This window comes from Polyodon spathula, chromosome 2 (genome assembly GCF_017654505.1).
Source record: "Polyodon spathula isolate WHYD16114869_AA chromosome 2, ASM1765450v1, whole genome shotgun sequence".
NCBI classification, from domain to species: domain Eukaryota; kingdom Metazoa; phylum Chordata; class Actinopteri; order Acipenseriformes; family Polyodontidae; genus Polyodon; species Polyodon spathula.
The window spans coordinates 95,725,289-95,738,605 of NC_054535.1; the positions used below are offsets into that span (position 1 = coordinate 95,725,289).

The following is a 13,317-nucleotide window of genomic DNA, read 5'->3' on the forward strand; positions in this document are numbered from 1 at the left end:
TATTGTATTTATCATTAAGCACTTAAACGTTATTAATCAAACTGATTTATAGAATACAGTCAAGTTTAACACATTTAGTTAAATTTATACACCCACCAACCTGATAAGTTTTATGATTCTGGTGCAATGTCCCTTGATGCGTTGAAAACATACATGTGACTCGTAAAATGGAAAAATTATGTTTAACCTTTGTAGGATTAAACAGCTAAATTTAATTTTTTTGCAGTAATCACACTTTACCCTCTGATGAATTGGATGTGGCATTTTTATTATAAAAATGTATTTTACCAAAATAAACAGTTAAAACAAAGATACTCACAAATCTGCTGTAACTTCCGACACGGTACTATTAAATTGAGTTCACATGTGTCCAAGTACACAAAAAACACACACTGTTAATTCCCAAAACAAACAAAAAAAACACCTTCATATCTCTACAGAAACAAGCAAAAGGTTCAGTGCTTTACGTTATATTTATTTAAATACACCACTAAACTCATTTTAAAATTATTTCCTGTGGCTGTCTCACATCTCCATGGCAGAATCGAGCAAAGTTAAGCAAAGGAAACTTTTTCTTGACAGCTGTGTATTTTAGCATGTGCAGTTTTAAAGACACAACTTGAGTTGGGGGTGCAGCGGCAACGGCTGCTGATGTTGACATGAGAACATTCCTGTCAGTTCCAAAAATACAGCTAGAAGAGAATATTCAGTTCCCAACCAAATCCTTCGGCCCACATTGTGCGTGTGAGCACAACTACAGTATTCCTTCGAATTTAACATTTTTTGCTTCTCAAAAATAGCCTGTGTCTTAAATTTGAGTACAATAGTGATGCGTATTAAAAAACGGCAAACGTGACTGACTGCTGAGAAAAGACGAACCAAAACGTTACTGCCCGATCTTGAATCATCCATGACATCAGGCAGCCATTTTCAAAGAAGCTTCATTAGCTTCCTGAGGAATTCAAAGAGAAGCTTTTACAATGTGTTTCTGATAAACAGTACCAGCTTGGGCAGATCGGAAATGCGGATCAGAACTCTGTATTTTTCGACATGCCAAGCAATACCACAGTTGATAAACTGGGAGAAAAACAGGTGGGAGTAAATCACGACTGGAATTGAGAAGCAGCACATAACTGTGTGATATCAGACGGCTGCAAACTGCCTCCATACGTGTAACTGAGAATGTATTTTTGCAATTACATATTTGAGGTTTTTTATTTGGCCTGCGTCTTAAATTCATGGGAATATGGTATTCTGCAGCTCTGCCTGACTTCATTCTAAATCACAGTCTAGATTTAAAATAATTAAAGCCTGCAACACTTACGTGATTACAAGAAGTCACAATTATTTGCCACCTATGCTGTAAAAACGTACAGCATTATTCCCATAATTATAGTAGTAATTGATTTGTTCACTTCCTTGGGAGGCGCCACTGTAAGAGCTAGAACAGGTTGAGGATCAAAACCTCCTCCTCAACACGATGCTAGCTTCCAGATCTTTGGTTAACCTTTGTTTTTGACATAAAACATGCTTCTTATGTGGAAGTATGCACATTGGTGGATCTGTGTGTGACTGGTGAGGTGACCCTCAAGTTTCATCCATTTCTGTTCTGAAAATGGTGAAATGATGAAATTTGCAAAGGACAATGTGGGTATAAGGATACAAATTCATTTCAGGTCAGCCTTAGTTTCTTGGGGTCTGGTTCATCAGTTCATTGCACTCTTACCTGTCGTGGCTGCTCGATTGCTCGCTGAGGATCCGACTTTACTTTGTTACTAGGGTGGTTGGTGACTTTGGTAACTGGCTGCTTGAAAATGGAGGCAGTTTGCCTGATCGGCAGTGCAGTGTTCAGGTCGGGCTTGCCCTGGAAAGGAGGAAATTCTGTTTAATATTTTACAAAGGTTTAATCCAGTTCACTCTTATAAAAGCAGATAACCTGTCTTTCACTACAAATCATACTGGAGGCTATCTTCAGAGTCTTTTACTACAAAATATAAAAAGGCACCATTTTTTCTGAAAGAAGAAATACATCTGTTAATCTTGCCCAATTGGCGGCATGAATTATAATTTCAAATCGCTTTGAAAACTACAGACTTAACATTTCTATTAAGCCAAGCACAGCATTACTGTAAATGCTGCACCAAGGGATGCCACTTGCAAATTTAGCAAGATTCAATTGCTGTGCTTCCTAACCACACTTCTCATAGCCCTGCTCAGTGATAAAAAATCTCTCATTATTGCTGAAGTTCCTGATTGGGGTCAGATGTCAGGGCACTGATTATATCAAGTCAGTCAGATTAAATTTCTTACAAAGAAAGACCTGAACTTTCTTTGACCCTTTCACGATTGTGCTAATTCTATAGAAAGACAACTTTCAGAGCAAGACTCTGAATTCCTGATTAGTGTTCAAAACTTGCACTAACAGTTTATCTTTAATAACATCATGTAAAAAACATATTACTGCCACCTTTATAAATACAAAATGAATCACGATGAGCAGACCACCATGAACTACATCCACAGTATATACAATTCATGTACAATAATATGATTCTGGAATGAATAAGAATGTCCATTCCAAGTTGCACTGCAATGGGCTGTACCATGCCCTATGTATAACTACAAGTGCTACATGCATATGAACGTACAAAGAAAAGTGCGTTTAATGGGGGCAGCTAAGTGTTCTTATTTACCACAATAGGAGTCTGTCAGCTGGGTATCTTGTTCTGAAATGCTCCTTTCAATAGCAGCTCTGTTAAAACAAACCCCAATAGCCCTAGCTTTATGCAATACTTTAACTGCTCGTCAAAAATATACAAATATACTAAATTCTAATTGACTACAGTAAAACTGTTGCCTCTGGAATTGTTATATCCGCAATATAATACAGTGCAATGTTTCATTTGACTTGATTGATTGCTTGGTTGCCAAGGAACACTTAAAATCTACCTGTAAATGATTCTGTTAGCAGGCGAGACTGCCAGAAGGTAAAAGTGATTTAAAACCAGCTTTTTCTTAAAGAGAATACCACTCTTAATCCACACCCCTTAATGTGAAGACAACAGTTTCTGATTAGCAAACCAATATGATATGCATCAGCACACAGAGAAAACACACTTAACCCTTTGCAGTCCTGTCAGGCCAGGTCCAACATTACAATTTTCCCTTTCCAGTCCAATGTCGGACCGTGCCCACTATCGAAAAGACATCAAGCACAGGCCTGTAGTCTTTTTTTCTCTGGAAAAAGACGAGAAAACCTTTCAATGGCAGAGTGAGACCGATAGGAGTAAAGAGAAGCAAAAAATAAATAAATAAATGGGGCAGATCTGAGCAATACACATAGCCCCTGCAACAGAGATAACAAAGACATAAACCAAGGAGGAAGCTGCTTCTGCATCCAGCGCTCAAGAATATCACTGACATTTGCAGAGCGTTTTGAGATGTCATAGTAATAAAATAACTTGGATCACATTATTGAGGAGTTTGGTGATAACGAGAGTGATCAGGAGAGGATTCATCAATATGCACGACTATGAAGAGGTATGTGAAATACAGCAAACAAGGGGTGGGGCTGGAGATGAAATATGCAGTGCCTTTTAAACCTGTTTTACTGTGGTGGTGGTGGGGGGGGGGGGGGCCAACCCGTAGATTACAAATTGTCAACAGTGATGTCCCTTGTTTTCTTGTAGGAAGACAATAAACGTAGGAAGTTGTCTTCTGCACCACAATCGCTCAAGAATATCACTTGACATTGTTTTGCAGAGCGTTTTGGAGAGTTGTCATAGTAATAAAATAACTTGGATCACCATTTTTGAGGAGTTCCGGTGATGTCCTGATTCATCAATATGTCCAACGAACTATGACAAAGAGGTATGTGATACAGCAAACAAGGGTTGGAGATGCAGTTAACCTAAGTTGGACCCCCCTAACAGACTAGCTTATTAACCACGTCACATGTTGACAAAAAAATGGACATTTTAACGTGATATGCATGGTGGGGGGGTTAAGGTCTAATACAATTGACATTTACCAATACAGTTGTGGGGCGGGGGGGGGGGGGGGCAACCCGTAGATTACAAATAAAGCAATACAGGCTGCTCTTATCATTATCATTGTTTATTATTTACTACTGTTTCTCATCAGGCAATTGGATTTCAAAATAAACCACCGTTGCACCTGGATTATCGTTGTCTGTCTGATTATTGATGCAGTGTGCAGGTGCACTATTAACCACTTTGCCAATTCCACTGTTAACTGTAAATGGTACTGCAATGTACAGGATTTACTGCCTCTTACAAGTTTTAGTATACTGGTAGGACAAGATATAGAGATAACCATAAGCAAAGGGATATCTGTTAAAACAATAGGTAGTAAGTTGTTGAAACAATAAAATAAAAAGTTTATTAAAAACAGTTTTGTTTTTTTTTTTTTTTTTACACACATACAATCAAGCAGATGGGGAATACGATTAGAACTAGAACTTGAAAACTTTAAAAAATCTGATTACGGCTGCTGTAATAGACTTGCAGTAGCACATGATGGCATCTGGCTTTAAAATTCTAACGTAGTTCTTTGCCTCTTTTAATCGTGTTACTTTAAGTGTAATGTGGTTTGATAAGTGGTTGATCTTGGGTCATAGAGAGCCCCTTGGCAGTATCTCACAGCTTGATTTGTAAGGTATTAGACTTAATTATTTTATTAGGTCTTAAAAAGCATAGTCAAGAACGACAAGACATCCTTTCGAACTTTAATCCTGATTTCCACTGTGTCAGGCCAGAGGGGGTCCCACTGTGCCGAACAGTGTTGGTGTTAAAATTGCAAAGTAAAAACTTGTGGCCTGACAGAAGCAGTCGTGCACTCTAGCATGAAAGCCCCCCCCCACCCCCACTCACTTTCTGAATCCTGAAGCCCCCCCCCCCCCCCCCCCCCCCCCCCCCCCCCCCCCCCCCCCCCCCCGATAAAATGTATCAAACTTTCTGTTGCTTAAAAAATATTACCAATAATACACAATTGTCTGCCCTTAAGTTTTTGTTTTGTTTCACTAAAGGTAGTTACAAATTTACTGACAACCCTATTGCATCACAATAATTTGATCATAACCTAACCCTTTGTGGTCCAGTTATTCAGCACCTGTCAGGCACGTGAGATCTCATTTATTTTCACACAAGCTGTTTATTTTACACACACTGTTTAAAAGTACTTTTATTCACAGTAACAGGTTTAAAAAGGCATTGCATATCAAAAGGACACTCAGTACTACATCTCCAGCCCTGACCCACTCCTTGTTCGCTGATACTGATAAATCATCTCCAGATCACTCGATTTATCACCAAACTCCTCAATAATGCTACCCAAGTCATTATTTTATTACTATAACATCTCAAAAAGTTTTGCTCATGTCCACTATATAACCGCAAGGGGTTAAACGCAATTAGTGTTGTAAATCGAACCTGGACATTGACATTGTCATATTCCTGTTGTCACTAGCAGTTTTTTTTTAGAAAAACACATTTATTGCCATGCATTTTGTCTCACTTGACCAGGGTCAAAGCATGTCTACTCACATCCTGATGTTGGTCGCTACAACCCGGGTACGGCCCAGGTATGTAGTCTCACACTACGCAGGACTGTGACCCGAGTAGCCATATACTGGGTCAGGACCTTGGGAGTGCCAGTGTGAAAAGGGGCCTTACTCTAAGTAGCATTAAATGGCAACTCTTCAACCTCTTTTACAGCAACTATTCGACTGTCAAACTAGTACCGGAAACCAACTCGTGCTCATGAACGCGGTAAGAAAATAAAGTCATGCAGGGAGGACTATGAGCAAGCACATCTACTGCGGTGTAGACTGCAAAATAATGAGTCATAAGCATGAACCCACTGGCCATCTCCAGTCAAATTAGCACAGTAATCTGTTCTCTGCTGGGGTACAATACCAAAATGAGCATATCTAAACCTGCAAGCAAACAAAAAAAAAAACAGATGATTATCTACTGCCATCATGGACTACAATTTTGAAGAATCTCACTACAATTTAATTGTAGCAGGAGAGTTCTTGAATATAACTGACTTTGTTAGTTATCGTACATGCCCAGTTGAGCTCCTACTTAAATTTATAATCAGTTATGGACTGTATCACCCCTGCCAACACTAAACATCACGGTTTTTAACTGTTTAGGTTTCCAAGTGCCTAATTTTGTCTTTGCACACAACATATTAATTTACTGATTGGTTTGCAGCTTTAAAAGGCATTTGATCTCTGCTGCGTAAACATCTCCCTTAACTTATTCCGACATCTTTCAGAATTTCAGGAATTTAAGATACCGATACATTGCTGGAGACAGGGCTTGGCTGTCTGTCAGAGGATGGTTAAATAGCATGAAGCCTTGGCTCAAGAACATCACAGTATTAAAATAGATTCACTTTTTAGGACTAAGTAATACCGTGTAATATAGCAAACCACACAATTTGTCAAACTGCAAGGTATTTCACAATTCTTAAGGTAGCGCAAAGAACAAATCAACAAGCTCTTTGATGATGCAAATGAACACCTGTCTCTATAGCGGGGTACACTTTACATTTCAACAACTTCCGATAATATTACATTTGTAGGGCCTACAAAAGGAAGTAGACAGCAAATAAAACCACTTTCCATTATCGAGAAAATAGTAAGATGTCAGGAAGCTACCACAATCTGTTTACATAAAACCCTTTAATTCCATCTCATCATTCCACAAGCCACAAGGTGGAAGACGAATAGTAAACTGGAGTATTAGAAGTGTCTCCTTGACCTCTCATCTGACAGAAGAGCCTTGTGCTACAGCAGTCACCCCACTGTCTGACAGAATCAAGGGTACAGCTTCAAACCCACAGCTATTACTACTCCAAGGAGTGTAGCCGCCTCTCTTCAGGAAATAAGCAGACTAATTTGAAACCTACAGTAAGACACACCGCACCTAATAACAAACAAGCAACTTGCTGAAGACCTCTACTTCTTCTCATATGCTTTGTTAGTGAATTATGATAGATACATTGTTAGCCAATACTAGAATGTTTGGTTTTCTTTTTAAATAAAAAGGTGTTAACTTAACATGGTAGTAAATGCTTTTTGAAAGTAGCCCTCTTTGTATTTGCTAACAGACATGAACAATAAGCTAAAATAAAAAACACCCTATAAGCTTTAATTACTTCCTCCAGTTGTATGGATACAACATTAATATCACAGTATCTTCTCCAGTATACACTATAAGCCTTTCCAGGTACATGCAGTTTATGAATCTTTTTGTGCATAAATATCAATTCATTAGGTAAGGGGGTTTATCAATTGATACACCGCCAGGATAAATCACTGGCCTGTTTTTAGGGGCAATCCTGAAATGCACTCCAGGGTGATTTACCAGGGATGTAAATTGCTCAAATAAAACTCAGCTGTGTGGCTTACCCTGGAGAGATATAGGTTGTTCAGATAGAGCCTTTAGTTTAAATAAGAGTTCTAATAATTTAAAAACAAGAAAATAAGCTTACATAAATATATTTGATATAACAGATATGCACTCCAGTAGATGCAAATGGTTCCAAGAAGGAAGCGATAACCTAACAAGGGCATTAGCATGGGAACAGGGCAGTGGAATGCGTTCACTCCACTTGTTACTTGCACGCATACTATACCTTGGACTGACTAAGATGCTCGTTCCTTAGTCTCTGTTTGTTCTTCTGCAATTTACTCGGCATCATCTTTCCAGTGCGGAAATCAAAACAGCCAAGGTCAACAGTGTTCCCCAGGTATCGAGACAGCTGGGGCTTGCTCCTGAATTTCTTACCACTGGGACTGAAATAAAAACACAAAAGTTTGGTTAGCACCCAAAGAACTGGCCAGGGGCGGCTTTAACAGTAGAAAAACAGGATTTTCAAACTACCTAGAACCGCCACGCGGGTCACTTTGACTCATACATTTTTAAACTGCTTCGTTATGAAAATGAAAGACATACTATCGGATACAACTGAAAAGCTGTATTCATGAACATCATATCTAACATTTGCATCGCAGAAACACCGTATTTGAATGGAAAAATTAAACAAAATGCTTTATTTTTACAATGAGCGCATATATAGTACAACTACAAACAGTGAAAAAATATAATAAAATACACCACATTTCAAAAGAAACAGGTATGTACATATACCTGTGTACAGGTGTAAATGGGTATATGTACACACAAAACTATAAAACCAAAATCACTGTTTCTAATGCTACATAAAAATAAAATCTAACACTAGGAACGTATGCATCTGCCAGCTGACTGTGCCTGCATCCAAGAGCTGTGTTGTAAACAGACACAGTTCCATTGAACACTATTGTGTAAACATGTGTAAACTGGTACATACAAACCTACAAAACTGAAATATTTTTATTTTTCTTCTAAAAATAATATAAAATATGTTTCATATTAGGCACATAAGTTGTTATCCTACCTGTCATTTCAGTTTGCTGTATGCATCTTAGTGCAGCTTGCCATATTCCAATCAAAATGCTTACTTTCAAGATTAAATATTTCCTTCTGATATATTCCCAGTTGCATTTGTGGAACAAAATGAAGGACTGTTGTCTCCCAGGTACATTGCAAAATAAGCAACAAGGCTTTCATTGAGTTACCAAATCCACTATCATAGCAATCTCTGTCTCAGTCAGTCTACAAACAAAGGCGGGGGCGTGTGCTAGGAGGAGGAGGCGTGTCTTGTTTGTTGCATTTACAAAAATAGAATATCTTACGTTATATTAAAAGAAAAGACATGCATTGTAATGCATGGGTCACATTGACCCACGTGGCAATTCTAGGTAAAACTGGTTATAACTTTATAATTTTTGCGATTCTGGCTGGATATTCAATTCCTATATTTAGGAAAGGTAAAAAAAAAAAAAAAAATGGACACACATATGACTTACAACGGAAGAATAATTTACATTTTAAATGCAAATGGGTCACAATGACCCGCATGCTGGTTGTAGTGCTAAGATTGCTCTGTACTCTCTGTAGTTGGTCAGTATTGTAAAGCCTAGCCAGTGGCACAGACTCAGTCCTATTGAGACTCTCCAGAAGACACACACACAGACAGAAACTAGAAAATAGATTTCCTTTAACCCGAATGGTCAGTATGAGGTCCCTAATCTCTGGTAAAGGACCTTGATTTATCATTTAAATAATGTTTAATCTCTGTTCCAAACCAATCCGCCAGAAAATATATAAATACCGTATTCATGTATGTATTTTATCTTTTCCCGTTTGAAAGAAAATCTGTTCTAGTACACACCCTCTATCAATGTAGACGAAGGGCTCTATGTACTACTAATAGTGCAAATTCGTAGCCTTCTAGGTAGAATTGTTGTGTGCGATGTAAACAGCTCTTTTTCGTGAACTACTGTTATATCAACGAAAGTTTACGAACAGTATAAAAATTACTGAAAATCAAGATTTAGAACTTCCTTCTGGCAAAGATAAATGAGTTGTATAGTGAACAGGTGAAAGTAGTACACAAATACAATCGGATCGAGCTATGGCTTCTGCAGATTCCCACCTTGATGCAACTATGGAACCGGCCAAAAAGCAAAGGTAAACAAACTTACCACAAAGACGACATTAGGCCTACCTGTTAGTGAAATGGAAATAAATCAGGAAATACTATTTAACAGCTCGCAGGGCCAAAAAAACTAAGAAACGAAACACTGAAAGAAGTAACTAGCAATTAATTCACAGAGAGCAGTGCCGGCACTAGGATTTACTGTGAAGTAAACCCACCCCCCACCCCCAAAAAAAGAAAAGAAACAAAAACGTGGAGTGCTGCTGCGGCACAACCTGAAGAAAACCTTTCTAAAATAAATACATCAGCAGCAAAATCTGAATCTTCAACAAAACATATTCTAACAAGACAGTAATCAATCATGTATACCCGGTGGGTAGCGCGAAGGATGAAATAGAAATGGTGGAAATGACAAATGACTGCTTCCTAACACAATTTGTGAAGGCACCCACTAGAGGGGAGGCATGCCTTGATTTAGTCTTTTCAAATAACGAAGATAGAATAACTAAAACAGAGGTCAGAGAACCACTGGCAAACTCAGACCACAACATGGTCTCATTTGAAGTGTTTTTTAAATCCTCAAAAGTAAAGACTAAAGCTAAGGTTTACAATTTTAGAAAAGCAAACTATGAAGGTATGAAACAGAGACTAACAGAAGTAGATTGGAGTAAAATAGAGAAAACACCCACAGAAGAAGGATGGTTGTTCTTGAAAAAATGTAGTACTAGAGGCACAAAACAATTATATCCCTAAAGTAGACAAATCTAAATGTAAAACTAAATTGCCAAAATGGTTTAATAGATCAATTAAAAAAAATATTCAGCGAAAAAAGGCACTTTACAGAGCATTAAAAAAGGACCAAAAAGAAAGTACACAGAAAGAGTACACAGAACTGCAAATGCAAGTCAAAAAGGAAGTTAGAAAGGCCAAGAGAGAAATAGAAATGAACATTGCTAAGGGAGCTAAAACCAATTCCAAAATGTTTTTCCAATATTACAACAGCAAGAGAACATTCAAAGAGGAGATTAAATGTTTAAGAGATACAAATGGCAAAATCGTAGAGGAAGAAAAAAAAAATAGCAAATATATTAAATGATTACTTTTCACAAGTTTTTACAAAGGAAGATACTGACAACATGCCCCACATGTCATCCAGTTCCTATCCAGTTTTAAATAACTTTAGCATAACTGAGGCAGAAGTGTTAAAGGGACTAGGAGCTCTTAAAATAAACAAATCCCCTGGGCCGGATGAGATCCTCCCAGTAGTACTCAAAGAAATGAAAGAAGTAATTTACAAACCGCTAACCAAGATCATGCAGCAGTCTCTTGACACAGGGGTGGTACCGACAGACTGGAAAATTGCAAACGTAATACCGATCCACAAAAAGGGAAACAAAACTGAACCAGGTAACTACAGACCAGTAAGCCTGACTTCTATTATATGCAAACTTATGGAAACTATAATAAGATCCAAAATGGAAAATTACCTATATGGTAACAGAGTACTGGGAGACAGTCAACATGGTTTTAGGAAAGGGAGATCGTGTCTAACTAACTTGCTTGATTTTTTTGAGGATGCAACATCGATAATGGATAATTGCAAAGCATATGACATGGTTTATTTAGATTTCCAGAAAGCTTTTGACAAAGTCCCGCACAAAAGATTAATTCTCAAACTGAACGCAGTTGGGATTCAAGGAAACGCATGTACATGGATTAGGGAGTGGTTAACATGTAGAAAACAGAAAGTACTGATTAGAGGAAAAACCTCAGAATGGAGTGTGGTAACCAGCGGTGTACCACAGGGATCAGTATTAGGTCCTCTGCTATTCCTAATCTACATTAATGATTTAGATTCTGGTATAGTAAGCAAACTTGTTAAATTTGCAGACGACACAAAAGTAGGAGGAGTGGCAAACACTGTTGCAGCAGCAAAGGTCATTCAAAATGATCTAGACAAGATTCAGAACTGGGCAGACACATGGCAAATGACATTTAATAGAGAAAAGTGTAAGGTACTGCACGCAGGAAATAAAAATGTACATTATAAATATCATATGGGAGATACTGAAATTGGAGAAGGAATCTATGAATAAGACCTAGGAGTTTTTGTTGACTCAGAAATGTCTTCATCTAGGCAATGTGGGGAAGCTATAAAAAAGGCTAACAAGATGCTCGGATACATTGTGAAAAGTGTTGAATTTAAATCAAGGGAAGTAATGTTAAAACTGTACAATGCACTTGTAAGACCTCATCTTGAATATTGTGTTCAGTTCTGGTCACCTCGCTATAAAAAAGATATTGCTGCTCTAGAAAGAGTGCAAAGAAGAGCGACCAGAATTATTCCGGGCTTAAAAGGCATGTCATATGCAGACAGGCTAAAAGAATTGAATCTGTTCAGTCTTGAACAAAGAAGACTACGTGGCGACCTAATTCAAGCATTCAAAATTCTAAAAGGTATTGACAGTGTGGACCCAAGGGACTTTTTCAGCCTGAAAAAAGAAACAAGGACCAGGGGTCACAAATGGAGTTTAGAAAAAGGGGCATTCAGAACAGAAAATAGGAGACACTTTTTTACACAGAGAATTGTGAGGGTCTGGAATCAACTCCCCAGTAATGTTGTTGAAGCTGACACCCTGGGATCCTTCAAGAAGCTGCTTGATGAGATTTTGGGATCAATAAGCTACTAACAACCAAACGAGCAAGATGGGCCGAATGGCCTCCTCTCGTTTGTAAACTTTCTTATGTTCTTATGTTCTTAAGTAAAAATGTTTAGTCAAAATCTATGCTATAATACGGTATAACAAAAACAAGATGCACTGTACCTGTACTTGCCAAGTCCAGAATATAATAATTAAAAAAACAACATGATTGCGGAATCAAGCCGATATCAGTAGGAGACCACTAACAGCATAACACAAAACAACGGCTTAACATTGCCCAAGTCTTTTGCAGTCAAAATCTAAATTAAAGTTAATGCAGCACAGTAAAACTAAAAGATGCAATGCTTGTTTGTTTTTTGCGACATTCTGTGTTCTGGGGTCTTGCATTTCAGCTGATGAGCATTTAACTCGCTTTTTTTTTTTTTTTTTTTTTTTTTTTTTTTTTTTACAATACGAAATACTTGTGTTGCAGGCATACATTGCACGGTGGTCTCGTTTAACATTATTCAAAATACTTTTTTTCGTTTTTTTCTTCTTTTAAGATGCCATTTTCATTGCTCATGTACTCCCTTAGCCCACCTCCCTGTCAGATATCACTGTGGTGACAATTCTAGTGGCTGATCCCTTTTAACTGCCTCTTCTCAAAAACACTGTAGCAAGTTTTGCGCATTTGTCCACTTTTTTTTTTTTTTTTTTTTTTTTAAATGAACAAGTATTCGAAACTTGATAAAATTTTTCAAGTAGTAATTTTATTTAGAATATTGTACTATTTGGACTCACCCCTAACTTATTTATCTATCTATCTTAAATCTCACATCATACTGAGTTCTTTTTCATTTCTTAAAAGGCGGTAAATAAGTGCAATGTATTTTTGTCATTACTAACGAATTCGAACATCTGATTTTTGTATCCGAATACATGTCAAAAAATATTTGTTTGAATATTCGGATAATTGTACCAGCTACTATTTCGGTACCACTAGCTTCCAACTCTAGCATCAACCGTGAATCAAACTTAGAAGCCAGCTTTCTCATTTTGACTTGCCTTGCCTTAATAAAAGCTCAGTTCACATCTATTG

General features: G+C 37.7%; 1 protein-coding gene across 2 annotated transcripts in view; it reads right to left on the reverse strand.

The window, feature by feature from the left end:
• Positions 1 to 13,317, reverse strand: part of LOC121304340 (methyl-CpG-binding domain protein 2-like) — a 51,505-nt gene that overhangs the window by 24,790 nt on the left and 13,398 nt on the right. For both annotated transcript variants that reach the window (XM_041235432.1, XM_041235422.1), the window contains exons 3-4: positions 7,669 to 7,828; positions 1,727 to 1,864 (exon numbers count right to left, since the gene is read on the reverse strand). In XM_041235432.1, the coding sequence (XP_041091366.1) occupies positions 1,727 to 1,864; positions 7,669 to 7,828 (298 nt within the window). The remainder of the gene's footprint in view (positions 1 to 1,726; positions 1,865 to 7,668; positions 7,829 to 13,317) is intronic.